The sequence below is a fragment of the Mustela nivalis genome (assembly GCF_964662115.1).
Source record: "Mustela nivalis genome assembly, chromosome: 15".
Taxonomy (NCBI): Eukaryota; Metazoa; Chordata; class Mammalia; order Carnivora; family Mustelidae; genus Mustela; species Mustela nivalis.
In genome coordinates, this window is record NC_139034.1 from 32,490,824 (window position 1) to 32,518,728 (window position 27,905).

The window sequence follows — 27,905 nt, forward strand, 5'->3', positions numbered from 1 at the left end:
AATATAACATTATGTTAACTACATTGGAATTAAAATAAAAAATTAACAAAAAATTAAAATGACGCTTGCTGAACTCCAGCTAAGTAGGTGAACTAGAAGGATTTATGGGTTGGGGGCTCCCAGACACTATAACATAATCTTGTTTTAAAATAATCTCAAAGACTACTTGGAAGTGCTTTCCACCACTTAACTGGGGCCAAACCTCAGGCCTCTGGGAAGAGCCTGAGCCCGCGGGGGCAGGCTGGTCCGGGACCGGGAAGTCCACACCAAGAGCAGCAGGAGGGGGGTCTCGAAAGGATTGGGCCAGGAAGTGTTTGGTGAGGCAGGATGGAGTCTTGGGGGCGGAGCCGCAGCTGGGGCGGGGCCCCGGAGAAGGGACGCAGGGGGTGGGACCCGAAAGTGGGCGGGCCTTATGGGGGCGGGGTCGAGGCTGGGCGACCCCAACGTGGGCTCCCGGCGGCCATGATGAGGCCCCGCCTTTCCGCGCCGCCTGGGTGCTGCTTGTTTTCCCGCTGCCGCCAGTTACCGAGGTAGGACTCTGTCGGGCTAGAACCCTGGGTATCCTTGGTTCGTCCGCGGCTCTGGCTGCACCCGGGACCCGGCGGGGCCTGGTCGGGGCTGGCGCTGAGGCCAGTGGCGAGGAGAGCAGGCTCGATAGCTGGAACCGGGGGCCGGATCCCGATCGCGACCCAGAGACGCTGGAGGCCAAGGGCAGGGCGGCGAGGCCAGGATCTTGGCTGCAAGCGCAGGCCTCGGGCCGAATCTCTTTCCTTCCCTGAGCTTCCACATTGGTGTAACGCTGGGCGCTCGGGCCTGCGGTCTCCGAACCCGCTACGTTTACTTAGCTCTTTCCATTTTGCCCAGATTGTCCCGCCCTTTGACCCGATCGCCACCGCATGAAGTAGCTCTGTACGCAGTTTAGTGAAAAACAGAGCCCAGGGCCGTCGTAGCACTTGCGGGAGCGCATTTCAGGGCCCCGGGAACCGGGGAAACCCGCACCTGCTCACGCACGTGCAAACCCTTTTTTAGTCTGTTCGTGTTGTATATGCTGTCCGAGTTCTGGTGGCGTCTGATGGCGTCGCCGAGCGGACTGTGGGGGCATTCGAGGTTGCTGGAGTAATTATAACTAACATTTGTATGCGTAGCTTGCAGTGTTATAATCGATAATGAATTAACTCACTTAGTCTCAGGAGCAGCTCTGTCAGATTATATTCCCATTTTATAGTTGGGGAATGAGTCATAGAAAGATTACCTAGCTTGTCTAAAGTCATGTAGTAGTAGTAGGTGGTGAAGCCAGAATTTGAAACTGGAGGGTCTGGCTCTAGAACCTCCTCTGAAACTGTTAACACCATGGCATTGAATAGAGCTGCCCAGTGGAAACATCCAGACTATCCTTGGATTCTGCCTAATTGACTTTGAGTTACTTAAGATAGTAGAACGTTTGGCCAGAAAAATAATGTGGGGCCATTGGAGACAATTTTGAAAGCCAAGTTAAGGTGTTTGGTATTGATGGGTGCTATATTTTTTCCTCCATGGTGGCTTAAAAATTTCTCTATGGACCAGCCATGTGAATTTTTATAAAGGAAAAGAGACACTGGCTTGAAACGGTTAAAATGTGACCAAAGTATATATGGAGTTTTCTTCATCATTATCTTTCTGTCAGTTCTTCATAGTTTCAATTTTAGGAAGTTTCTATGGCATCACACCTGAAATAAAATTATAATTAGTTACCTTTCATTTCAGTGACTTTCATTCACATTAAATTTCATTTCAGTGACTTAGTGATTTTAAACCACTAGGTGAGTGGGATTCCTTCTACACCTATAGCAGCAGCTACAGCTTGGAGATGGCCAAGATTTCTCCTCTGCTGGTGTTGTGCGCAAGCTAACCACGTTTTTAATATTGACAATATACTTAACACCACTGAATTATACACTTGAAAATGGTTAGGTCAGTAAATTTTATATGTTTTTTATCACAATTTTTAAAAATCAAATAATAAGTCAAAATGACTTAACAATTGCATGTAGGCCACATTAGGCCTGAATATGTAATGTGTATAGGTATCCATTAAACGGTAAGCTTATGTGTATTAAAGCCCTCAGCTTCCATGCAGGATTAATTTTCGTGGGACATACAAGAGGCAAATGAAGTAGGAGCTGAAGTTCTAACTTCTTTTGTATAATTAGCATGGTGGCAGTGGGAATTCAAAGCAGTGGGAACTTTAAGAGATTTTACACATAGATTGGGCAAGACAGGCATGGATGAACAGAGAGGCAAGAAAAGGGAAGAAAAAAATGATTTGAAGGTGGGAGATAGACAATTTTAAATTTATTTTTTATTTTTATTTTTTGAGAGGCAGAGTGCGGGGAGGAGAGAGAGCATCTTAACTTAAGCAGGTTCCAGACCCAGTGCAGAGCCCTACATGGGGATGGATCTCAGGACCCTGAAATAATGATCTGAGCCAAAATGGAGAGTGAATCAGCTGAAAGAGTGAAGAGCCGAAATCAACCAACTGAGCCACCCAGGTGCCCCCACACTTAGTTTTAGATGTGTTGAGTTTTACTAATTGGTGGCATATCTTGGTAAAAGGGTGTAGCAAGACCTTTGAATTCTGGCACTAATGCATGAGCATGATTGGGTCTAGAGATGCAGATTTCAGTTCTTCCACTTAGGAAATGTGGTTGAAACATAGGGAATGGGAGTTAGGGAAGGAGTGCATGCGAAGAGAAAAGGAAAGGGAGATGGGAGGAGTAGAAGAACCCAGATCGTAAGTTTTCTGTGAAGAGAGGATTTGAACAGAGATGTGATGGTCAGCAGGGCCATAATCCAATGATGCTGGGGAGACCTGTGTAGGTTATAAGAGCTGGTGGAGTGAGACCCCTGAAAGTGAAGAAATGGGTCAAAGTCCAAGGAGTCAGGAAGAATGGGAACAAAACACAGAAAGAGACAGACACCTTCTGGGGCTCATCAAAAGAAAAAAAAAAAAAAAAGAATGGTGAATATATAGAGAACATAGATTTCTGGAAGAGGATGGCATTTAGCCTGAATAAGGAAAGAAAAGAAAAACTAAGATTTTTGACAAGTTGGCCTTCTGGGGGAATAAATGCTTCATGAATAAAGATGGATTTCTCTTTAATAGTATTTACCTGATTGGCTTGGCAGTGCACTTGAGAAAACCTTTCTTCTCTGGAAAATACTGCTGTTCATTTCATTGACTCTCTAGAAAAATTGTGTAACACCCGCTGTCATTATGAAGTCATTATTTGTTTTTGTTTGGGGTTTTTCTTGAGAAAGGGATTTGTTTGGTGTTTTGCTCTTCTGCCCCACTCTTTCAGTCCATTTCTCCTACAAAATATCCAAGAACCGAAATAAGACATCTGACAGACAAATGATAGTGACAGGCTTTCATATGTACTAAGTTTCTATTTCTTACAGTGTCGCAGCAGTCCCTTCAGTGTCGTTCATAAGCCCTCTCATTTTTCTCAGCAGTTCATCCTTTCTAGCCTGCCAGCCCAGCAGTTCTAAAGTCCTGTTCTTTTCCCTCTTTTCTCCCTGCACGACCTGTTCCATCTGCATGTCTTAGCCAGACAGCTCAAGGCTGTCTGTTTCTCTCTACTCTTCTAGCCCCTAGAACAGGAACAAAACTCCTGTTTTGTTCCTTCTCAGCGGTTGATTATATTTCATACTAACAAATGACACTTGAAAAATTTTTTTCTGTTTAATTAAAAAAGAAAAAACCCCACAGCTTTCTTTTTTTTTTCTTTTCTTAAAGATTTTATTTATTTATTTGACAGACCGAGATCACAAGTAGGCAGAGAGGCAGGCGGAGAGAGAGGAAGGGAAGCAGGCTCCTGGCTGAGCAGAGAGCCCGATGCTGGGCTCCATCCCAGGACCCTGAGATCATGACCTGAGTTGAAGGCAGAGTCTTAACCCACTGAGCCACCCTGGCGCCCCCACCCCCCACCCCACAACTTTCTTCATAGGGATCTTAGTCCAGCAGAAGTTTTTGACAGAATGACCTGCCTTGTGTCAAAATAGGTTCTCAAGGTAGTTAGATTAGGGGCTGAGATAATGGAGTGATGCTGTTCCCTCAGCTTTTGCCACGCTGCCTTAGCCAGGGTAAAGACAAGAAAATGTCTCTGCTCAGAATGTGTTGTGCCCTGCACATGTCTGTGTAACCTGTGTTGTGAAAAGTATGTCCTGTTTATAAGCCACTTGGTCTTAACTTTTTTTATTTTTTCAGGATCATCTATCCTTTGGTACAGGCAAATAAAGCAAATAGCAATTGATCAGGTAAATTTAAGTTTTATTTCTTAGGTGTTACTTTGACAGTTGGATGAAAAAAGCTAATAACTTGCTTTAAAATATGTTATTTTTCACATAGAAAAATTTTAATGAAGAAAGTAGTCACCTCGTATGTTATTTCATATATCATTTTGTGTCTAGTTCTTAGCTCATGTCATATTTTTATTGAGTGTGTGTTAAGTTTTTTCTTGATTTGTAATCAAAGGTCCTTTCTAAAATGGGTGATTAGAGGGGGAAAAGCTTCAAAATCTTTGATTTCATTTTTTTCAGCTTGTTCTATCAGTTGAACACACAGCATTTTAAATTGGTTTTCTCTGACCAAATGGGGAGTATTTGATTTTGAATTTTAATTAAAACACATTAAAAAAAGTAGTAGACTAATGCTTTACTAAAAAAGATAAATAACAAAGCATAGAACAGAAAAGATGAGGACAAGCTGATTTTTAAAACTTTCACATAGTTGGTAGTCAGAAGTGAATAACAAATTATTCATTAATTCAACAAATAATTATTAGTTATCTCTTAGGTGCTAGATATATACTCAGTGTGCCATGGCTTGGGAAAGCAGACATATCCCTTACTAAAATTAAGAAAATAGGACTAATTTAGCAAAAAATTTCTATTCCTTCGTCTCATGTAAATATGTTAAAATTACATGTGTGTGTTCGTGAATTATTTAAGCCAGGATCATGAGCAAGAATAGCTGAAGTTTATAATAATTAGTCACCTGTGTAAGCAGTTTGTTACGAATTGATCTCTTACAGATTAAATGCATAAACCTGTGAATAGAAGGTAATTTCTCTGTAATCGTAAGCCCTAATCCTATGAATTTAATAGGATTTTAATAGTCACTCTCAGAGCATCTAAAGAAGAGAATATGTAAAGACCCTCCAAAGAAGCAGAAGAGCACAGCAGTGAAAAGTAGGGGCTCTGATGTCAGCCTTCCTGGCTCAAATCCCAGCTTTCCAATGCAAAGCTAAATATTTAGATTTACTGAGTATTTAGTATTTAGATTTACTGAGGAACTTACTAAAATGTAGGCTTGAAACTAATCTTATTTAGAATTTCGCAAAGACATTTCCAAGATTAACTTTTTAAGATTATTGTTATGTATTTTTTTAAAGTAACCCTAACACCACAACTGGTCAATATACTGTTACTGAGAATGTCAGTAGAAATTGTGTGGAACTTATTCGTAGCACAAGAGTGGTAATACCTGTCCATAGTGTCTGAGGATTTTTCTATTTCGTGTGTCCGACTAACTGATTTATAATAAGGAGGGGAAGGGAATCCTTCCTGAGGGATACACATCAGAAACAGGCTGGTTCCTCTTTGCTAAGCAGGCACTTCTGGTAAGGATAGTTTACTGACCTTTTTTTGTATTATTAAAAATTAATAAAGAGTGGTATTTTAGCATTCACCTTTAAAATTATTTATGAACATTTAAAAGATTTGTCTCAGAGAAAAGAATTACCAGACTTCAAAATTTCCCATCGATAAGCTACACTTTTAATTCACCAATGTTTTACTTGTCAGTTCATTTTATTTTTTTTTTTTATTTTTTTTTTTTTAAAGATTTTATTTATTAATTTGACAGAGAGAAATCACAAGTAGACGGAGAGGCAGCCAGAGAGAGAGAGAGAGGGAAGCAGGCTCCCTGCTGTGCAGAGAGCCGGACGTGGGACTCGATCCCAGGACCCTGAGATCATGACCTGAGCCGAAGGCAGCAGCTTAACCCACTGAGCCACCCAGGCGCCCCTTGTCGGTTCATTTTAAAAGGAGAGTTATTGAATCTAAAAGTTGGGCATCACTTTCTCAGAAACACTCTTATAGCACAAGGAGTTCGATCTGGGTGCGCATATAGCTAAATGGTGATCACAGTGTAGATGCCCAATAAATGTTACCACTTCTTGTTACCAAATCATTATGGTGACATCATTTTCTTCCCATTTTAAAAAATCAGCAATAATGAGTAAGACGAATTCTTTGATTCCTTTGCTACAGTTGACAGGTAAACTATTAACAGTTTTTGATCTTCTGAGCTATAGTAGTTAATTAGTATATATTCTCCCTCTTTCTGAAAAGAATTTGGGGTAGTCCACAAAAAGAAAAAGCTTGTTACACTACTGGATAAATTAGTATTGACATGCTAAAGTTTCCTAAAATGCATAACAAGCATAAGTGTGTACACAAAGTGAGTCAGTTTCTTAATGTTATTTATCAGGAAAAATTAGCAAGTGAAAAAAATAGTCTCAGTAGAAAACAGTTGTATGTTGGGTAATTCATCTCAAAAACAGTTTTGTTTCAAAATTTTCAGGAACGAATATTCTAGAAATTAATGAGATTAATCTTTACTAATAAAGGAAGAATGGCATTGAAGGAGATTTCCAGCAACAAGTGCTTTGAAGGGTTGCAGAAAGTTTTTGAACATGACAGGTAACTACCAAGAAGATAAAATTTTAGGTATCTCTCGTTCTGCTTCCATCTATTTGATTTCTTAAATAGACCCATGGAAGATAATTGTTATACACATTACCATTTACATGGAAAAATACCTGTGGTTTTTATCAAAATTACCTCATTGTGATATTAATGATTATAGTAAGGTATTAATGGCAAAGAACAAATTAAAGATACGGTACATTTCAGTCCCCACGAACAAACATGTGATACAAGATCTTTAGGATTTATTTTTTATAAAACTGTGTTATTTCACACATCTCTTTATAAACAAAAGCAGTTTTTCTTTTAGTAATTAATATTGGTGCTACATTGGGGGTATTATATTTGTTCTTTTAATTTATCTCCCCTCCACCCCCAAATATGTGCCATGCACAGCAAAGACCCAGGTTGGTTAATAGATCAGTATGCTAATTTGGCCCAATTTTTTCTTCAAGGGCCAAGGTATATTCCTTAAATGTTGATGGAATTACTGATTTTGGACATTAAATCACTTATTTTATGTTTCTGTCTTTAACCAGTGAGAGGCATTGTTTTTTTGTCATTAAAATTGAATTTATTAAGTAAATTAATAAAATTTATTAAATTAATTAATAATTATTAAAATTTATTAAAATTAATTTATTAATTAAATAAAAAAATTTTGGTTGTTAAAATTACAGTGTTGAACTGAGCTGCAAAATGAAATTTGGTATCTACTTACCACCAAAGTCAGAGACTGAAAAATGCCCTGCACTGTATTGGCTGTCTGGTAAGTGTTACGCATTTGAGTTTTGGGAAGGAGTTCCTTTTTCTTTTTAACGGCCTTATCTTACTCTTTTATCTTGACTTACTGGTGTGCTTGCTGAGCCATTTGTAAAAGACGTTAGGAGCCACTTACAGTCTACTTTTACTTTATCCTGAGAATAATTTCAGACCTACTGAATTATATTTATTTCACTTCTTTTAAAATTAAACCAAATAATTTAATAGAGAATAGAAAACTCTGGACTCAATAGCAAGAGCTTCGAAAAGTTAATTTGTACTTAGCTAAGAATTTCTGAAGTTTGTAGAGATTTTACCACTCAAATAGAACAATATTAGGTAAAACCAGAATACCCCTGATACGCTAATTAGAAACTGTAGACAGGTAACTTCTTATAGTCTTCTCTAGGATGTTTTAATTGGACTCCATCAGTCTTCTCTGGTAATAGTCAGGAAAATCACGGAAGAACATTAAAGCTTCTTAATCAGTGGTGAATATTAAAGACTGTAGAGTGAATTATCAGAGAGTTAGGTTTTGCCACCACTAGTTTGAAGCTATCTGATAATTTTTTCACCAAACATTTTTGGCATTTTATCTTTAGAAGCAAACATAAGGAGAGACTTGATAGATACCAAATTATGTCATAGAGTGCTATTTGTGTTACTTTAAAATTGCTTATAGCTTGGATTTTAATAAATCCTCTCTTACGTGTGCTTTACCAAGGAAAAGCCCCAAATACCCGTCATTCAAAATGAGAATAAACATTTCATTTTTTTTTAAAAGATTTTATTTATTTATTTGACAGAGAGAGATCACAAGTAGATGGAGAGGCAGGCAGAGAGAGAGAGAGAGGGAAGCAGGCTCCCTGCTGAGCAGAGAGCCCGATGTGGGACTCGATCCCAGGACCCCGAGATCATGACCTGAGCCGAAGGCAGTGGCTTAACCCACTGAGCCACCCAGGCGCCCCCAAACATTTCATTTTAAAAGGTAAAAATTTTTTTAAAATAAAAAATAAAAATAAATAAAAGGTACATTGAGTGTCTGTCTGATTGTTACCAACAACCCACTTCTGTGATTGAAAAAAGCAAACTGGTTTTGCAGGAAGAGCATTGGGTATTGCCAAAAGCAACAAGAACAAAAGTGCATGCTTGTTTTAGAAACAGTATTGTGTAACTGATGGTGGCCTTCAAAGTCGTGTAATCTGTAGAATAGGTAACGGTTTCACAGGCCTCGAGAATTTATGTATTGACCAGTATCACGCGACAGAGTGAACCAAGTTTTCTGACTTACAGCCCAACACTGTATTTAATCTTCTCGCTGTTCTTTGTGCATGTGGTTCCTAGTGACAGCTGCTGGAGTCCTTTCTCCTGGCTCTAAGTATAATAACCTAGATCAGAAGTACCAGGATATTGTGTAAGAGGTACTAGAATAATAAGACCTATCATCTGAGCTTTGTGAGTAAAAAACAGAATTTGTGTTTGTTTATATCACATGACAGGACAGTTTCCATAGTGAGATTCTGAAGAACATAGACCTTGGAACCTAAGGCTTGATTTTCTTAAAAAAAATTAAAAAATAAAAAAAAATTAAGGTTGTCAGATTATATACACTTGAGAAATAATAGCAAAAGAATTTCAGGATATTAATTTCCTGATAAGGTGAAGGAAAACAATGGCAGAGAGACTGACATCAATTGTTATATTTCTAAAATTACTAAAGTAACCGAATTAAAGCTTCCAAACTGAAATTCTTTTTTTTTTTTTTTTAAAGATTTTATTTATTTATTTGACAGAGAGAGATCACAAGTAGATAGAGAGGCAGGCAGAGAGAGAGACAGGGAAGCAGGCTCCCTGCTGAGCAGAGAGCCCGATGTGGGACTCGATCCCAGGACCCTGAGACCATGACCTGAGCCGAAGGCAGCGGCTTAACCCACTGAGCCACCCAGGTGCCCCCAAACTGAAATTCTAAAAGATGGTCCTGATGGCATGGTTTGTATCTCCCAAGTCAAGGTGACCATCAGAGCAGCCCTTCCTTAGCCATATACCCAAGAGAATTGAAAATATGTGTCCATATAAAAACTTGTACAAAAATGTCCATATATTACGTTATACATTATTTAAAATAGCAAAAAAGTGGAAACAAACCAAAGGTCTGTCAACTAACTAAATAAGTAACATGTGGTATAGCCACACAGTGGAATTACTGCTCAACAACAAAAAGTAATGAAGTCCTCACAGATGCAACATGCATCATGGGTGAACCTTGAAACCATGCTAGGTGAAAGAAGCCATCCACAAGAGATGACATAGTGTTAAATTCCACTTATGTGAAATGTCCAAAACAAACATCCATAAAGTCTAATTACCTAGGGCTGAGGAGGTAGGGATTAGGAGAAAATAGGAAGTGACAGCTGATGGGTATGGGTTTTCTTTTTGGGGTGATAGAAATATTCTAAAATTAGATAGCAGTAGTGTTCCATAGTCAGTATTCCAACAGTCGTGCAGCTGTACACTTCACATGGATGAATAGTATGGCTTCTGAATTCTACCTCAGTAAACTGTTAACCAAAAAATCCCCAAAGCTTTCATATAAAGTAAGCTTAGTTGATAAAGATTAGTATACTAATACTAATCTTAATTAGTAACCCTCTTTATATTTTTGAGAGTAATTCTGCTAGTAGAATTATCTTCATTTCTATGAGTCTGCAGTTCATTTCCTAATACCTTCATCAAGGAATTTGTGTTTTGACTAGGAAAAAAAGATGAATTTTTCTCTGGTTGCTAAACATTTACATTTCCCAAGTGTAAGACACTGTGCACTGGGTCTGAGACATGACTCAAGGCTTTTTACATTATCACATTTAGTCCTCACAGACCTGCTATGAGATAATCATAACAATATTATCCCCATTTTACAAATGAAAGAACTGAGGCTCAGAATATTCAAGTTACCTGCCTGATTTTGGTTAGCCAGTAAGTGAGTAACAAATCTAGAACCAGATCCTGTCTGAAATCCAAAACCCATTCTTGTTACCCTTTTACCTTGCCTCTGAATACATTTACACTAAGGTCATCAAGACCACTGACCTTTTATCAGTATTTGGGGTAGTTCATCATGATGAGGCATCTGTATCTCTGGAAGATGCACTAGGAAGGAACATTATGGACAACCAAGGACTTTGTTCTCCTGCCAGGACTCGTGAAAGTATGTGCATCCTAACGTTAAACGTGAACACTTCATCCAGTGGTACTTGTAACTTTGTATCTTGTAATCATGTATTAATTTAGTCTTCACTAGCAACCATTTCATCAGGCCCTGGCTGGCCGCTAGGGGATAAATGGAAACTATAAAAGTGTCTCATAGTTAATTCATACTGCATTGTGCATACTAGTAAGCTTTGATATCACTAATTATCAGATGTAGGGGGATATTTAGCATTGGCCACTGGGAAAAGGGTGTTGGGTTATGTGATACTTAGCTCATCCATCTATTGCTGGTTTATTCTTGGCCTTTCTGTAATGAGAGGATTCAGTCGTCTCATTAGGTATTAGGCAATACCTAGGGAAAAAGGCAGAAATAGCTGAAAATTTAAGGAAGGTATGTGGTGACCATTTCTCCTTAAAATAGCAAGGAATACAGAGATGATCAAGCTGAATTTTGTTGCTGAGGACTACTCATACATAAAAAAATAAAAATTGAGATATTTACAGTATTATGATGACTTATCATGAATATTTATGTTTCGATGCAGGAATAGTGACGTGTTTCATTAGCATGTTTGACAACACTCCACTAGGCTTGAGAGCACATTGGCTTCCACACCATATTGCCATTCCACAGTTTGAAAATTTCTGAATTCCCAAATATCTCTGGTCCTAAGGATTTCGATAACTGAAACTTTAGTGAGTAACTTTGAAAGGACAGCTGTGGGAGCATTTAACGTAAGATAGTTTTCTTAGATTAATATTATTGTAAATTTTATGAGAAAGGGAACTTTATCGTCTCCTTTAGAATTATTATTTTTTTATTTTTTAAAGATTTTATTTATTCATTTATTTGAGAGAGAGAGAGAGGAGGAAGCAGGCTCTCCTCTGAGCAGGGAGCCCGATATGGGGCTCAGTCCCAGGACCCTGAGATCACGACCCTAGCCGAAGGCAGAGGTTTTAACCCACTGAGCCACCCAGGTGCCCCTAGAATTATTTTTTTTAAGAAGTGTTTTAATAATACCAAATGAGCTTCTTTTCCTGCATTATAAAAGGTTTACATCTTATAAACCCTTCACAGGGTAGCATGAGATAACACTATTTCTGATCCTCAGGTTTGACTTGCACAGAGCAGAATTTTATATCAAAGGCTGGTTATCAGCAAGCTGCCTCCGAACATGGCCTCATCATCATTGCTCCAGATACCAGCCCTCGTAAGTGTTCTCAGTCCAGAGATCCTTTGTAGAAATACCAATCTTTCAGACTAAGTCATAAGTGGTATAATGTAATATTGCCTTATTTTTTATTTATTTTATTTTTTGGCTACTATCTCTATTAATCTTTCAAATGATATCAGTACTCTAAAATACCATGCTTTATATTTTCCTCACTGTGAATCTTGCTTATGACATCACTCTTATGAGAGTTTTTTTGCTATTCCCATTTTGTAGATTAAGACACTGCAAAACAGACTGAGCAGCTTAGTTAATATATCATATTGGCACTTGTTAACTCTCTTGTCGCATAAAAATTATGGTCTTTTCTCATCTGCTCACCAGACAGTTTAATGTGTATTGGTTTTAATATAAATAACTAGCATGCTTACCTTAGAGAGATGAAACTATCAAATATTTGAGAGCTCAGTCCATTAGAGAGTTAGAACTTACATTGTGACCCTAGAAGTCTCAGGAAATATAATTTATTAAGTGGGGGCTAAAATTATCTGGAAGATAAGTGGCTGGCCTTCGGAAGTAGTGCGTTTCCTTCACAGGACATATACACCAATGCAAGACTTATCTCATTAGAAATGTGATAAAAAATTTAATTCTGAATAGCATCAGAATATTAAATGCCTAGGAATAAACTTGTAAAATGCGAAGATTTATTTTTTTAAAGAAATATAAAATTTGCTAACCGTCCTAAACGAAGACTTTAATGAATGGAAAAATGCCATGTTCGTGGATGAGTGTACTGAATATCATGAAGAGGTCATTTTCCTGAAACTACATATTACTGTAATTCTATTAATAGTCCTAATAGTTGGCTTTTTAACCACCTGCAAGCATATAAAATAAAACCTAATAAATTTTTAAAGATTATAAGAAAATCCCACTAAGGGATGAATAAATAGGGGAAATATAATGGAATGATTCCAAAGTTCATAGGAAGTGTTTTCAGTGCAAGATAGTGATCTGAGCACAAGCATTTGTCTCCCTTCCCTTCTAAGAGAAAAGAAGTTTTGGTAATAGTGGAGGGTCCTCAGGGAAGGAATCTCAACACATTTTAGAAGAATAGAGAGAGGGTATAATCCTTCGACAGGTAAACAGTGAAGAAGCAGATATTCAGAATACATAGGAGGGCACTTCATCAGCAAAGAAAGCCAGCGTGCCTGACCTTAGTAAAGTGAATTCTCTGGCCTGGAAGGGTATTCCCTCTCGCACCTTATTGGCTAGAACTAGTCACGTGGTCCCATTCAGGGACAAGAGGGCCAGGGCGTATGTGCCCCAAAAGGCAGAGAATTGCAATATTTGGTGAACAGCTCAAATACAAATGAACTGTCAGATTCATTTAAAAGAGTGTTACTAAACATGGAGTAGATGAGACCACAGGATATGTCCTTGCTAGGGGGCTGCAGTATTAAAGGAGAAGATGAGAGCTGGGACTTCGGCACCGGTGCTGGATTTTATGTGGATGCCACTGAAGATCCTTGGAAGACTAACTACAGAATGTACTCTTATGTAACTGAGGAGGTAATTTCATTGTATTTATTAATCGACGATTTCCAGTAGTTTGGTCCCTCTAGTCCTGAGAATTTTAAACCAGGGTATGGAACAGGTAAATCTATTTGGTACAGATTTATTGATTATGTTAGTGAACATTCCAAAGTTTCCTTGTATGGTAATCTTATTTACTATGGTTTAAATTAATATTAAGTACAATTTTAAAGAGGGTAATAATTATATTGATACCTATGTACACTACCCAGAGTATACACAGAAAACAATATATGAAAAAACTCTAGCGGCTGGTTTATTCAGATATATTTTATACTGATTAACCAAAGCTTATTTAGAAAGGGTAAGGGTAAATATTGCTTCTGTTAATAATATTTTTGTACAGTTTGTTCATTTTTCTAAGTTTTATTATTTTAATTATTAATATGTATACCATAAAAACCCAGAAACAATAATATAAAAATTTTTTAATTTTTTATTTATTATAAACATATATTTTTATCCCCAGGGGTACAGGTCTGTGAATCGCCAGGTTTACACACTTCACAGAACTAATAATATAAAATTTTAATCACACATTATTCCATGCCCCAAATAATAACTATGTCTTGGTATATTCTAGGCTTTTTTTTGTATGACCAGTTTTCATACAGTTGTAAAATTTTTTCATCTTGTTTTTTTTTTTAGTTGTATAAAATAGATAATTTTGAGTACTCTACTTGTAACATAGCCATAATAATTGCATAATATTCTGTCATATGTCATACTTTAGTTTTCCCTAATGTAGGATGTTTACATATTTACATATATTTCTTATCACAATAAATTTTACTACAATGACTGTATGTATAATTCTTTTTCCCTATGGACTTTTCCCTTAGAATAGATGTCAGGAAATGAAATTACTAGACCAAAAGTTAAGACATTTTTAAAGGCTCTTTCTGCATCATCCTCTTTAATTTGCTTTCTGAGGATTCCTTTTTTCCAGTGATATATTAATAATCCTTCTCTACCTGAGATTTTTTTTTTTCATCTTTATTAGCTCATAGTATTTTGGGACTGTGATTTGGAAGTGTTAATTGTGTAATTATTTTATATGACTTTGAAAAAGTCTAAACTTGTTTCTTTCATACCTTTTGTCACACTATTCAATTCTCTCCAGCTTCCCCGGCTCATAAATGCCAATTTTCCAGTGGACCCCCAAAGGATGTCTATTTTTGGCCACTCCATGGGAGGCCATGGAGCTCTGATTTGTGCTTTGAAGAATCCTGGAAAGTACAAAGTAAGATTACCGAAGCTTTCAGTGACAAGTATTTCTCTTGGGTAATAGAAGTCAGGAACTTTCGAAGAGTGAAATTAAGATACTGTTATTTTATAGTACTGGGACTAAACTTTCCTAGCGTTGGGAGTTTCAAGGAGCTATAAGGGAAGAGTATAAAATTTGACCACACAATTCTGTGCTCCAGAATCAGAAGTATAGGAATTCTATCACAGTTGGTCTACTAGAAATATGATAAAACAATTTTTGTTGCTTCTATTCAAACTGTAGTCTTCTAGGCTTTTTTTTTTTTTTTTTTCATAAAGTTGACTTTGATTTTCTGAGGTAGAAGAAGATATTCATGATTTGTAACAGTTTAATTATTCTCTCTTCTCATTGCCTCTGATGAAAATTGGATTGCAGCTTAACTGGAAAATAACACTCAGTCTTTCCATTCATTTATTTTAAACTATGTAGCTTTTCTTTTTGTTGTTTAAAGAAGCCAAGTTGGAATAACCACCATATGTAAAATGTCCTCCTGGGCAGGGCTGCCTACAGTCATGTTGAAAAAGGAAACGATGAAATAGTGATAATCTCAGGATTGCGTCTGTCTTTAACATCCCAGGACTATCAGATAGCTCAAGATTTCTTTAATGCATTTCCTTCCCTTAGAAAGAACGTCTTAGCCATTTCAGGTGTGTCCTTGAGAAATGACAGTATTTCTTAGAGCAGTTTCTTATTGTGGCACCAGATATTTTTCTCTTAGTAGGCATTATTATAAAGTTGAGCTAATTCATGTCTTGACAGTAGGTTTTTAAATTAAGGCCTTATTTTCTATTTTTTTGTACATAAGGCAATTAGTTTATTACATCCAAGGGAGAAAATCAGATTTGGTTGTTTTTTGTCCTTTAAAAAAGGTAGTAGACATTGATAAACACATACTTTGATAAGCGCTCTGAAACTGAACGTTTCCATCTCTGCCACTTATCCAGTGAAAAACAGGACTGCATAGAACACAAACATTTAAGGGCTTTGCTCAGTGCTTTCTTGGCCCTGCTTAAGAGAAATAATGTGTGTCTGATTTAATAACATGTTCACAAAGGTGGTTATAAACGGTTCTGTAGTATTACTCATTAATTTTAGGTGGAAAAAGTGAGTAGAAAAAATACAAACTTGTGTTTGTGTCTTATTTAATAAAAATGTAAGGTATTGCTTTACAGTCTGTTGGCACATATGGCTAATTAGCTCTTTTAACGGAACACACACAAGCTGTATAATGGAGAGGCCTGCAATCTGAGTGCTTCATCTAGCCAACAGAAAATTGTTCACAGGGAAGTTTTCATGGCAAGTCAGTTTATAAGCAAGATGCAGATGAACTTCTGAGTTTTTAAGTAAGTTGCAAATGTTCTTTTTTTTTTTTTTTTTTTTTTTTGCAAAATATAACTTGTTTTTAAATTTCCTTTCTTTCTGAAGTCTGTGTCGGCATTTGCTCCCATTTGCAACCCAGTGCTCTGTCCTTGGGGCAAAAAAGCCTTTAGTGGATATTTGGGAACAGATCAAAGTAAATGGAAGGTAGGTACTGGGATGGCTGTCTTCATACTCATTCTTGGGTTTTCAAACCTGTGAAAAATCTACACACCACAGACATTATATTCCTAACTCACTGAAAGATCCAGAGCTAAAATAATTAACAAAAGCATATACATAGAACGATATCAACAACAAAAAAGCACTATTTTCTAGTTGTATTGAATTGTGGTGGATGTTCCAAAACTACATTCTTTTTTCTGAGAGTGATTAATGTTTATGTTTGTTTCTAAATTAACATTGCCAGAAAATATCACATTTTATTGCTGACTTTAGAATTTGCCTCTTATTAACCATGTACACAGGAAGCATGAGTCCTAGCCTTTTAATTATTTCACATATCTCTTTCAAAATCCAGCATGTCTCAGATTTGGATTTTAAATTCCAGGCTTTAAAGTCTTTAAAAATAGATGCTGTGTGATGTATATTTATGTGCGCATTCCCAATAGCAAGATTGCTTTTTCAAGCAGGGGACCAGATGCTTCAAAATGAAAATTTAAAAAATGGCTCTTTCTCTCGAGACCTGTTTGACTTTTGTGCGGAAATGCAAACATCGCCAAGAGTTTGAATATTTTGCAAATGCATGCATTCATCATGTGCATGTTAACAAGTAGAAAATACTTGAGTGGAAGGAAGAAAAAGGCTTTTCTGTCCTACTGTTGTGTGTTCAGGGTCATTCACACATGGATCCTAATTTTATTTAAGATGGGTCATTAAAATTCTTACAAATTGGAGGGTTAATCTTTAGTCACCAGACGAGAATTCTGTTTCGTTTAGGCTTAGATTTGTAGGGGCACCTGGGTGGCTCAGGGGGTTGAAGCCTCTGCCTTTGCTCGGGTCATGATCCCAGAGACCCGAGATCAAGCCCCACATCCGGCTCTCTGCTCAGCAGGGAACCTGCTTCCTCCTCTCTCTGCCTGCCTCTCTGCCTACTTGTCATCTCTGTCTGTCAAATAAATAAAATATTTTTTTAAAAAAGTTTTATTATGTTTAGATTTGTATTATAGTGGAAGAGTGCAGGAAGTGATTACTGTTAGGTATTTTGTGAGCTGACAGTGCACGCACTTGGGTGTTTAGGGTCCTTACCACTGTGCAGAGCCTGTGTGGAGTTTGCAATCTTAGGTCACGAAGATGATAACCTTTCTCCTTCACGTGGGGCTTAGGTTCTGATGGGAGTTGGGTAAAAGGCCAACTGGTGGGGTCATTGGGTGGCTCAGTCAAGCGTCTGACTTGTGATTTCAGCTCAGGTCATGATCTCATGGATTATGGGTATAGCCCTGCATTGGGTTCCCCACTTGGCAAGGAGTTTTCTTGGGATTCTCTCTGTCCCTTTGCTTGAACTTCTTCTCTCACTCTCTGTCTGTCAAATAATAAATAAATCTAAAAAAAAAAAAAAAAAGAAGAAGAAAAAGAAAAAGATGAACTGGTTGGAAGAAAGGAGGGGAGAGGTAGAGGCACAGGTAACCTCTAAAGGAATCTAATTATATAATTTTTCTCTAAGGGACAGTTGATTTTATCATCTTAATTATGTTGCGTTTAGGCTGTCATTTAAATTACTGTTGAAATAAGGAGGCCATGCAGAAGTATGAAATCACGGAACTTAGCACTAGTTGGACTTTATAGATCCCCTTCCATTGTCTCCTTATAAATAGTTTAAAGAAAGCAAGTCTTAAAAAAGCAGAATACTTTAGAAGGGAAATCTGGGGTTTTGCCTGTCTTATTTGGTGCATAGAAGTTATGGGTACTGAATATATATTAATAATCAAGAATACTTAAAGGTGGATGGTAAAATATACACTAGTATCTAGTGGCAGCTCTTCAGATAACAAATGTGAGGAGCTGTTTATATGATTCAGATTATTTAAATTAAATCTTCTTGAAAGCTCACCGGGACAGCAGACATTTGGTGCTGTTCAACAGACCGCAGAAGAGAAGGCTGAATGTATTTAAGTCTGGAATTAGAGCCAAAAACAAGAGGAAACAAAATAGACTATTTGAAATCGAAAATATCTGGAAATAGAAAAAGATATAAATAAAGAAGTTAGAAGAAATAGTCAATTTGTGGAGGGATTTATAAAGATACAAAATTACAATTTTGTTTTTGTTCTTTTTGGAGTGGAGAGGTGATTAAGAACCTCAAAGGTTTAGAAGAAAAAAGTTTATTCTGTGAAGAGTGCTGAGATACAGAATTCTTGCCACTGGCCCAGGACTGCTTAGAAGTAAAGAAGAGGCTGTCAGTGTGGGGCATAGATTTCTGAAGACCTTATAAATAAAAACCAGGCAAGACAAGAAAGCATTTTTCAAATTTAATCATCCTTAGAGCTTAAATAACGTTAAATTTCTATTTGGTTTTACTGCAGTCTATTTTAAAGAACATCTTTCTGGGCACTTTCAAATTTATTTTTCAATATTTTTCTTTTTCTAGGCTTATGATGCTACCCACCTTGTGAAGTCCTACCCAGGTTCCCAGCTGGACATACTGATTGATCAAGGGAAAGATGACCAGTTCCTTACAGATGGACAGTTACTACCTGATAACTTCATAGCTGCCTGTACGGAAAAGAAAGTCCCTGTTGTTTTTAGACTACAAGAGGCAAGTACTAGGAAACCTCAGCTTGTTCTAAATAACTGTAAGACAGAACTCCAGGGGTGCCTGGATGGCTCAGTCAGTTAAGCATCTGACTCTGGATTTCAGCTCAGGTTATGATCTCAGGGTTGTGACATCAAGCCCCATGTCTGGCTTGTGCTCAGCTCCAAGTCGGCTTGAGATTCTCCCTCTCCTTTGCACCCCCCTCCCTGCACTCACTCATTCCCTTTTTCTAAATAAATAAGCAAGATTCCATAATACTTTATATTTCAGAATTTGAAAAGCTACCTCTAGTAAGGAATTTTTTAATTATAACAAGACACTTAAAGTGAAAGCCTTCTTACTAACCTATGATCACATCCCACAGAAAGAGGAAAGCTTTCAGAAGTGAAAAGTATTTATAATTTTTTGTCCCACCATAGAACCAGTGAAAAACAAGAAGCTTCATGCTTGAATATGACTTCAAGAGCTTTACTGGCTGTGTCTGTCTTGACACAGAGCTGTTTACACAGTAAATAGCAAGTAGAACCTTCTATCTTAATTACTCTTCACTTTATATACACATCTTAGCCTCAGGAGCTGTGAACTGTTTGTCTCAGGAACACTTAGGCACTTTATACTGTTTGAGTTAGTTGCTAATCTATCCATTGTGATGCTTGGCATTTTTTGTGGTTTAAGAATAATTACTGAATTTCAATTGATTTGTAAGTTTTCTTTGACTAAAAGACTCTTGACTCTCTACTACTTACGTACCTCAATGCTAAATCGTTAAATTAAGGAAATTCTACTTCTAGTTTTTTAAAATTCCTTATTCCCAAGCTTTGGAATATAATATAAACAAAATATTTCAGGATGAAAAAGTGAACACTGTAAGTTACAAATGATTATGATTTTAAAAAACATTTTATTCATGTTCTAGGGTACTGTGTCAGGCACTTTTATCTAAAATGTATAATTATGATATATGTCCAGCTAAATCTAGGCCATTGTGTAGAGTGGTACATTTTGGTTTACAAAACGCTTTCACAGCATTAGCTCATTTTATCTTTATGGGACCAAATGAGCGACCATTGCTGTCCTGTCTATCTGGGGTGAGTTTTTTTTGTTTGTTTCTTTTCCTCAACATTTTTATTGTGTCAGAATTCTATACATAAAATTTACCACCTTAGCTTTTTTAAAAAAAGGGTTTTGTGTATTTATTTGGGCGTGGGGAAGGAGCACAAGCAGGGGGAGAGGGGTAAGGGGAGAGGAACAGGGAAAATCCTCAGACTCCCCTCTGAGCACAGAGCCCCACAGGGCTCCATCCCAGGATCCTGAAATCATGACCTGAGCAGAAATCAAGAGTTAGTTGCTTAACTAACTGAGCCCCCCAGGTGCCCCTCCGTCTTAACTATTTTTAAGTGTACACATCTGTGCTACTAAATATATTCATAATGTTCAGCCATCACCACCTTCCATCTTCATAACTTTTTATTTTGTAAAATTGAAACTTTATTCCTGTAAACACTAATTTCTGTTCCTTCTTCCCTGCTCCAGCGTATGGCAACCATCATTCCACTTTCTCTGTAAATCTGACTACTCTAAGTATCTCATATAAGTGGAATGACACAGTTGTTTTTATAACTTTCTTTTTAGATTGTTCATTGTTAGTGTATAAAAATGTGGCTGATTTTTGTGTGTTGCTTTTGTACCTTACTACTTTGGAATCCTCAGGGTTTCTGCATATAAGATCATATCACCTATGAACAGAGATGATTTTATAGGTTTCCAGATTGTATGCCTTTTATGTCTTTTTCTTGCCCCCCTGTTCTAGCTAGGACTTTAGTACTATGTTGAACAGAAGTAGCAAAAGTGGCACCTTGTCTTGTTCCTGATCTTAGAGGAAAGGCTTTCAGTGTTTCCCCATTAAGTGTGATGTTTGCCATAGGTTTGCATATATGGCTCCTCTCTGTGTATTTTATAGACTCAGAAAAGTATTAATGTACCTAAGGTCACACAGCTAGTTTACAGTAGAACCAGAATTGGAAGCAAGATCATTTGAATGGAAATTCATGTCCTCCTGTGATCAGTCTAACCATTCCCAAGCAAGGTGAAGCAGTGTTCCTGAGGAGCATGGAATTCGCTAACACAAGGAGAATTCATATATAACCTGCAATCTAACTTATACAACAAATCACAGCAGTCTCCTTATTTTTTTTAATTCCCCTAATATTTTGATCAAGTAAATAATATACATATTATATATAATAATATGTAAGATTATGTATATAAGATTATATATAATTATATATTATATATAAGATTATATGTATAATAAAATAATAAAATTTAATTTCCCTAATATTTTGATCATGCAAATAACATACACATATATGATATATTTATTTACATATATGTTTACATGTATATATAATATTTACATGTATATGTGTGTGTATAGATCATGTGGGAAAATATGTCAAAAACCAATATATTAAATTTATCTTATTTTCTCTGAGTGTCCATCTTTAAGTAATAGTATTTTCTTAGGTTAATTTAAACACTTACCAGAATTACATGTTTTTAGTCAATAACCAACTTTGAGAAATCCACATACAAATTTGATGATGAAGTAGTGTGTTTAACTACATTAACGATAGCTATACGTCATGTAATAAACCGTGTTTCTTTGCGAGTCGTCTCTTGGCACAAGCAGTGTTGGATGCCTCTTCCTCCCCTGAGGCGGTGCCAGGAAATTCTGTTGTTACTACCAACAATCAAGTTTTAGCTTGCCAGCAAAGACTGAAAGATCTCTGGAGTTTGTTATAAAATCAGCATCGAAGTAAAATACTGATGAAATTCTTTGAGGGAAACAAAATAAATCAACTTATTTATATCTGAAATGCTTATATCCTAAGCAACTAAAAAAACACAGCTGGGTGTATTTAATGAGTCAAGACAAAACATTCAGTTCTTTAAAAAAAAAAAAAAGTGGGACAGTATTAAAATTACCAGTCACAATCTTTAGGTCAGACAGTTTGTTGTTCACTTTTCCTTCCAGCAAGTACAGGTTAAGAGCAAACCACACTGTCCAAAGTTGGAATTGAATGAGCAACTGAGTAGACATGACTGGGCATGGCTCCGGAGAGGCTGCCTTTAAGTTTTTCAGACCAGCTTTGACTGACTTCAGATGACCTCAGGTCTGAGAGTCGTATCTGCCATATCATTGACATATAAGTACAATAGAACTGTTTTTCCTTATGAAATGAGAGCAGTAGGGGCACCTGGGTGGCTCAGTGGGTTAAAGGCTCTGTCTTCGGCTCAGGTCATGATCCCAGGGTCCTGGGATCAAGCCCCACATCAGGCTCCTTGCTTGGCAGGGGTCCTGCTTCTCCCTCAGCTCTTTTGCCTCTCTGCCTACTTGTGATCTCTGTCAAATAAATAAATAAAATCTTTAAAAAAAAGAAATGGGAGTGGTGAAGCATTAAGTAGACTGAGAAAAACAGGGACTATATGTGAACTAAGGAGGAAGATCGAGAATTATTACAATCATGTACATGACTTACCAACTTGATTTATTTACCTCTTTTTGGAGTTAAGTGCTCACCGCCTATTTTTATACTCTACTGTCCGAAAAATAATTAAGAGGTAACTGCGGTGCATAGGGATATTTGTCTGTTACCTCATAGAATGTTACTTTTCCTGTTTTGGCTTCAGCAAACCTAAATTGAAAAGGCACTAGACAACAGAATTCTGATAGCATTCAAAGATCAGATCTTACTTCGAAGCCTCGTATGTCTTATTTCCAGTTAATCGAAGTTACATTGTGAGGAAGAGATTTCAGTGACCTGACAGAAACTTCCAGAAACAACACTGAAACAAGGCTATCCCTCCTCTTCAAGTCTCAGGCCCTTTTCGAAGACTCAGAGACTGTTTTGGCCGCTGCAACACGTGTTAGAGAATAGTAGGAACATGGCTGAGAATTCTAGAAGTGCAAGGATCTCCTGTGTCCCTGTGTGCTCCTGCTTAGCGCAGTCACCCAGCACATAGACTCTCAGGATGTGCTTATGAAATAAACAAGTGAGCACCTTTCAGGGGTCGTCTTTGTATCCTGAAGAAACTAAATAACCCAGGGATTCGTATCGGAGCTTTTCTAACTGGGTCTAGAAAAAGTTGGGGGAAAACGTGGTTTGTTAGAGTAAGTGTTCATCATACTGCTGAGGCACTGCTGCTTTTTTTGAGAGCTGAGGGAAGATTGAAAGAATGTGTTCATTTATTTTTATACTCTAAGAGAGTTTGCTACTGATGATTTTTCCATTTAAAGTGGGAGGTACAAGACCAAACCAAGGCTCCCTCAAGGGTCAGTGAATCTATGGAATTGCACAAGCTGCTTAGCAAACACAGCATACCAGCTCAAAGAAGTCAGTTAAAGGACCTTAACCCATGTAATAATATCAATAAATAGAACAGGAGAACCAATCAAGAATGACAAAATTAGCTCAAATTATATAAGCATCTTTTAGGCCAGTAGTTTAATGTGTTCTCCTGCCTTTAAGTTGACATTTAAAAAACTTGGGGTGCTTCGGTGGCTCAGTCAGTTGGGCATCTGACTCTGATTTCAGCTCAGGTCATGATCTCAGGATTGAGAGGTCAAGCCCCCAGTGGGCACTGTGCTCAGTGGGGAATCTGAGTTCTCTCTCTCTCTCCTTTTGCCCCACCCCCTGCTCACGTAATGCATGCTCACTCTCTTAAAAAAAAATCTTTCTCAGTATGTTAGGATAGGCCATTTTCTATTTTATCGTAAAAGTGGATCTTCTGTTAAATATCACTCTGGAAGTTATGGACAATGGCTTTGTATCTTAGATAAAAATATACCATAATCTTGCAGTACACACCTGAGAGCTCAAAATTATAACTTTGTTTTATCCTGGGACTTCTCTAATAAAATAACAATAATAAATAATAACTAGAATAGTTGTAGCTATCCCTTGTGTGCCTGAAACTGTGCACTACATTAAACTGTGAAACTACATAAGGTTGGCAGTCTTGGTCACGTTAGGGACTGTGGTGCACAGGTGTGGGGGCAGAATCCACATTTCATTGTGTTTTGGAAGGAGGCCGCCCCCAAATTACCTGGAGTTTAACCCCTTTAGGTTCTTCCCACCTTCATTTTTTATTTTTCCTTTGAAAGTGTCTTCATATACTCAGAGGACACCCCAAGGAAGCATCTCCTCTCCATTTATTTAGATGTGGTTTTTATTAACCAGATAGCATAAGATGTGTTTATTACATTTTCTCTCTGTTTCAGAATAATTTTCCAAATAGTTTACTGACTTTACCCAGTGTGGTTTATTGCTAAGGGACGTCAGGGTTTGATGAATTATTCCTTTTTCCTTGAATAAAGATGCGATATGCTTTTCTTGTGTAGGAGGTGAAATTCCTAAGTAGACTTATGATGGCTGTGTTTGACTTCCCAAACAATGTTTAACCATTTTGGTGGATTTTTGCTCTTTGTCTGTATTGTCTTTGTGTGCTTTTTTTGTATTTTAATATTTTCCATCTTACCAATGTTAGTGTTTCTTCTGTGAGTTGAAACCTCTTGCTTATGTTCCTGACTTCTTTAAATTCTTTTATTCCTTGTTGATAAGATCACCTGTTTATACTGTACATTTAGCTAATGTGTTATTTCCTCTCTTTGCATATTAATGGCAGCATCTAGAAACTAGACTATACCGTGTTTCTTTTTCTTTCTGTTTTTGCTGTTCTTGTAGTGTTCAGTGAAAATGTTGAAGTACAAGTACTTATAAGCTTGATTTTGATTATAAACCTTCCTCATGCTGTAATAATTTCAGGATTTACAAGAAATTCAAGTGACTTGAGAGATATATTTAACATCCTTAATATCAATGTTTCTGACTGGTAAATATCTTACCATTTCTTTCTTTTGTCTTCTAGGGTTATGATCATAGCTACTACTTCATTGCAACCTTTATTACCGATCACATCAGACATCATGCAAAATACCTGAATGCATGAAAAACTTCAGATAAGAAAATTTGTTCGAGATTATACAAAATTTGCTCAAGATTATAGAAAGGGAAAAATGATTTCAAGACATTGATTTCATAGTGCTAAAAATGCATTATTCCATAGTTGAATCACTTTATGGATAAATATGTAAAACCTCCTTATGATTTAAAAGTTGTCCTACCAGTGTTTGTATGGGAAATATTTAATATTTTACAGCTGTCAAGGTCATTTGAAAATCATTGTTGTATTAACCTCAAACCACAGAACATATGAATATAATCCCATTTTAATCATAGAATACTAACTCAGGAATAGGTGTTAAATAGGTGTTAAAGTAATTTAGCCTAAACCCTTCAGTTTGCCAGACTTGAAGACTGTGAAAGCATGGTCTGTCTTCATTATGTTCACTGTTAGATCTCTAAGTGGTTAGCAACTACTTGGCTTTTAATAGGCATTTAATAACTATGTCTTGTTAAATAAGGAAGTAGGCTCAGAAAGGTTAAGTAAATTCTCCATCATTACACATTTATTTGTGAGACAGCCAAGATTAGAAGCCAGATTTCCTAAACCCATTTCACTGAAATTTCTTATCTCTTCAGCCAAACAGATTTGTGGACCTTGATTTCTGGAATCTCCTAAGAGACAAGAATTAAACAATAAGATTCAATCTGAAAATAGGAAATAAGGAAATAGGAAATAAGGAAAGTTGTTTCATATGTTACTGTAAACACAGTATTTTCCTTCAGTTACATGGAGAAATTTAGTTTGGTGAGCTCACCAAGAATAGTAACCAGTCTCTGTAAGTACCCTATTGTGTTCCTTTAAGAACTTAATGAATAAACTTTTGAAACCTGATGCAGTCTGATTATTTTAAAAAGATTTTTCTGTTGGAGACAAATATTAGACACTTTAAGTTTTAATTCATGTATTAACATAAGAGTGCTATATTAGTTTCAGGTGTGCAATATAGATTCAGGCTGAACAGTGACCCGCTAGCAGGAGTGGAACTGGCAGGGTCTGTGGAGCTGGAGCATACGTGCCCCTACCCACAGTTCCACTCGAGTTTCCCCCCACCGTAGCACGTGCATACAAAGCCTGCCTGAGCACATCCTTAGCAGCACTACTCATAATAGCCAAGGACTGAAAACAACCTAAATGTCCATCTACATAGAATGGGTGAAATGGGCGTATTTTCAGAAGTCGGAATATTCTCCAGTAATGATAATGAGAGTGCTACTAGATCCGGCCACATGGAGTGTTTGCAAATGTCGTATTGATAAAGGAATCCAGACAAAAAGTTACGTCCTGTGTAAATCATTTTGTGCCATCTCATGTAAGGTTCCAAGCCAGGCAATTTTCATCCATGGTGTTAGAAGAGTCAGGATGGGTTTACCATAACGGGGAGGGGTGGGAGCCTTGGGAGAGGTGATGGGAAGGTGGCACAAGAGGGAGCAAGAGAGGCTTGTTATTACTTTATCTGGGTGCTGGCTTCCTGAGTGTGTCCACTCTGAAAATGCACCATACACATAAGATTTATATGCTTGTCAGGTACGGATTCATATACTTGCAAAGCCTTGCAGGATTGCTTGTGGTCGGGAGAATATGAAAACACCCCAAAACATTTATGAGTAAAAATGAGCCGCTGAACAACGCACGTAAATTCAATACTGTTAACATTTTTAAAACCACCGACACAATATGTATATTTTCTATAGATAGAAATATTTCCTAGGAAAAAGTACGAATGAAAATAATGGCCATTACTTCTGGAAAGGAGACCAGCTTCAGAACTGAGGATGATAGGCAAAGGGCTTTATTTTTGATGAATGGCATCATTTCTACAATCGGAAGTTATGTGTATATATGTTGAGTTGTAAAACATTTATTTTAAACCTTCATATTTAATAAATATTGGAAGCCAGAGAGAACCAACAGTGCAGACACCCAGCTGTGTCAAGGCCCAGAAACACACCTTCATGCCTTTTCCTTTCTTTATACTCCTAGGACTTTAAGTTCTGATTCAAAAACAATTTTTAAAAAATGGAATTATCATAACTTGCTCTGCGAAATAGTGAGATTTCCAGAATAAGAGAACCAGATGTAATTCCCACATCCACAGTGTACCTTGGACCTGATTCTGCATTTGCAAATGGGACAGACAAGAGCCTGGCACCAGCTAACTCACGGGACTGTGCCCTGTAGCAAAAGGGCACTTCGAGATCACCATCATCCCATTCAGGTGTTAGTGACTGGGCCATCAGTGGCGCTGGACTCCACAATGAGGTGTGCTCACCTGCAAAGGTGCACAAGACCATTCGCTGGAGTGTAAGAGAGCTTCTGTCTGTATTTTTAGCTCATCCCCCTCCTGTTAAAATGTATATTTTTGTGCGTTCTTTGTAATGCCTGTAGCACACTGCTGGGGTGATACATACAAGGATATGTGAATAGTCAGATATTGCAGATCATGTGACATGTGGGAGACCTCTCCAGCTGAAATTCTCTTACCACAGCTTTTTGAGTAAAAGGAAAGAATCGTGGGGGTCAGCACACTGAGTACAGCTGTGCATTCAATGCCTACCCTGTACCAAGGCTGGTCAGCTGTGGAAATAAAATTGTCTCCACTTTCAGTGGCCCCAGCCAGTCCAGGAGAAAATGTCCTTTTGGTCTTCAGAGAGGAAATCAGAGGGATCTATACCCTCGTAGTATTTCGTCCGAGACCAGAACTCCAATCCAAGAGCATTAGATTTCCGATTTCATTCACGTCTCTTTGGCACCAGGTGCCAGCCTTCTGTCACTGGCGATGTTTAATGAGAGGTTCACTTTCTGGTGACAATAGGTAAAGAAGAGAATCCCAGCACTGTCTTTTTTGGATGACAATGGTATCTACTCAACCAGTCAAATATCTTAACATGTTTCATGTCATTGGGTTTATTAGGCAAATTCAAATACTATTAGAAATGGGGGCCTGGAGGTGGGAACTAGAAGAGGCAAGAGACTTTGATCAGGATGGTAG

General features: G+C 37.4%; 1 protein-coding gene across 16 annotated transcripts; it reads left to right on the top strand.

Moving 5' to 3' along the window:
• The first annotated feature begins 384 nt into the window (after positions 1 to 384).
• On the top strand, positions 385 to 25,747 carry ESD (esterase D). 16 transcript variants are annotated; one of them, XM_082700578.1, is made up of 12 exons: positions 385 to 530; positions 2,363 to 2,528; positions 4,247 to 4,296; positions 5,073 to 5,229; positions 6,626 to 6,744; positions 7,431 to 7,519; positions 11,832 to 11,930; positions 13,342 to 13,466; positions 14,614 to 14,733; positions 16,183 to 16,281; positions 18,722 to 18,889; positions 24,818 to 25,747. In XM_082700578.1, exons 5-12 carry the CDS (start codon positions 6,647 to 6,649, stop codon positions 24,896 to 24,898), a joined length of 879 nt encoding a protein of 292 aa, XP_082556704.1. In that variant the 5' UTR covers positions 385 to 530; positions 2,363 to 2,528; positions 4,247 to 4,296; positions 5,073 to 5,229; positions 6,626 to 6,646; the 3' UTR covers positions 24,899 to 25,747. The 16 variants fall into 16 exon arrangements, with proteins under 16 accessions (XP_082556704.1, XP_082556707.1, XP_082556697.1 ...); XM_082700581.1 differs by lacking the exon at positions 5,073 to 5,229; XM_082700571.1 differs by lacking the exon at positions 5,073 to 5,229 and having other exon boundaries at positions 6,672 to 6,744.
• Positions 25,748 to 27,905: the final 2,158 nt, after the last annotated feature.

Excerpts from the sequence above, each read along its gene's own strand:
- ESD (XM_082700578.1), top strand. The coding sequence starts at position 6,647 with ATGAGATTAATCTTTACTAATAAAGGAAGAATGGCATTGAAGGAGATT. Across the intron at positions 13,467-14,613 it reads ACTCTTATGTAACTGAGGAG|CTTCCCCGGCTCATAAATGC; the intron begins GTAATTTCATTG and ends AATTCTCTCCAG. Across the intron at positions 16,282-18,721 it reads CAGATCAAAGTAAATGGAAG|GCTTATGATGCTACCCACCT; the intron begins GTAGGTACTGGG and ends TTCTTTTTCTAG.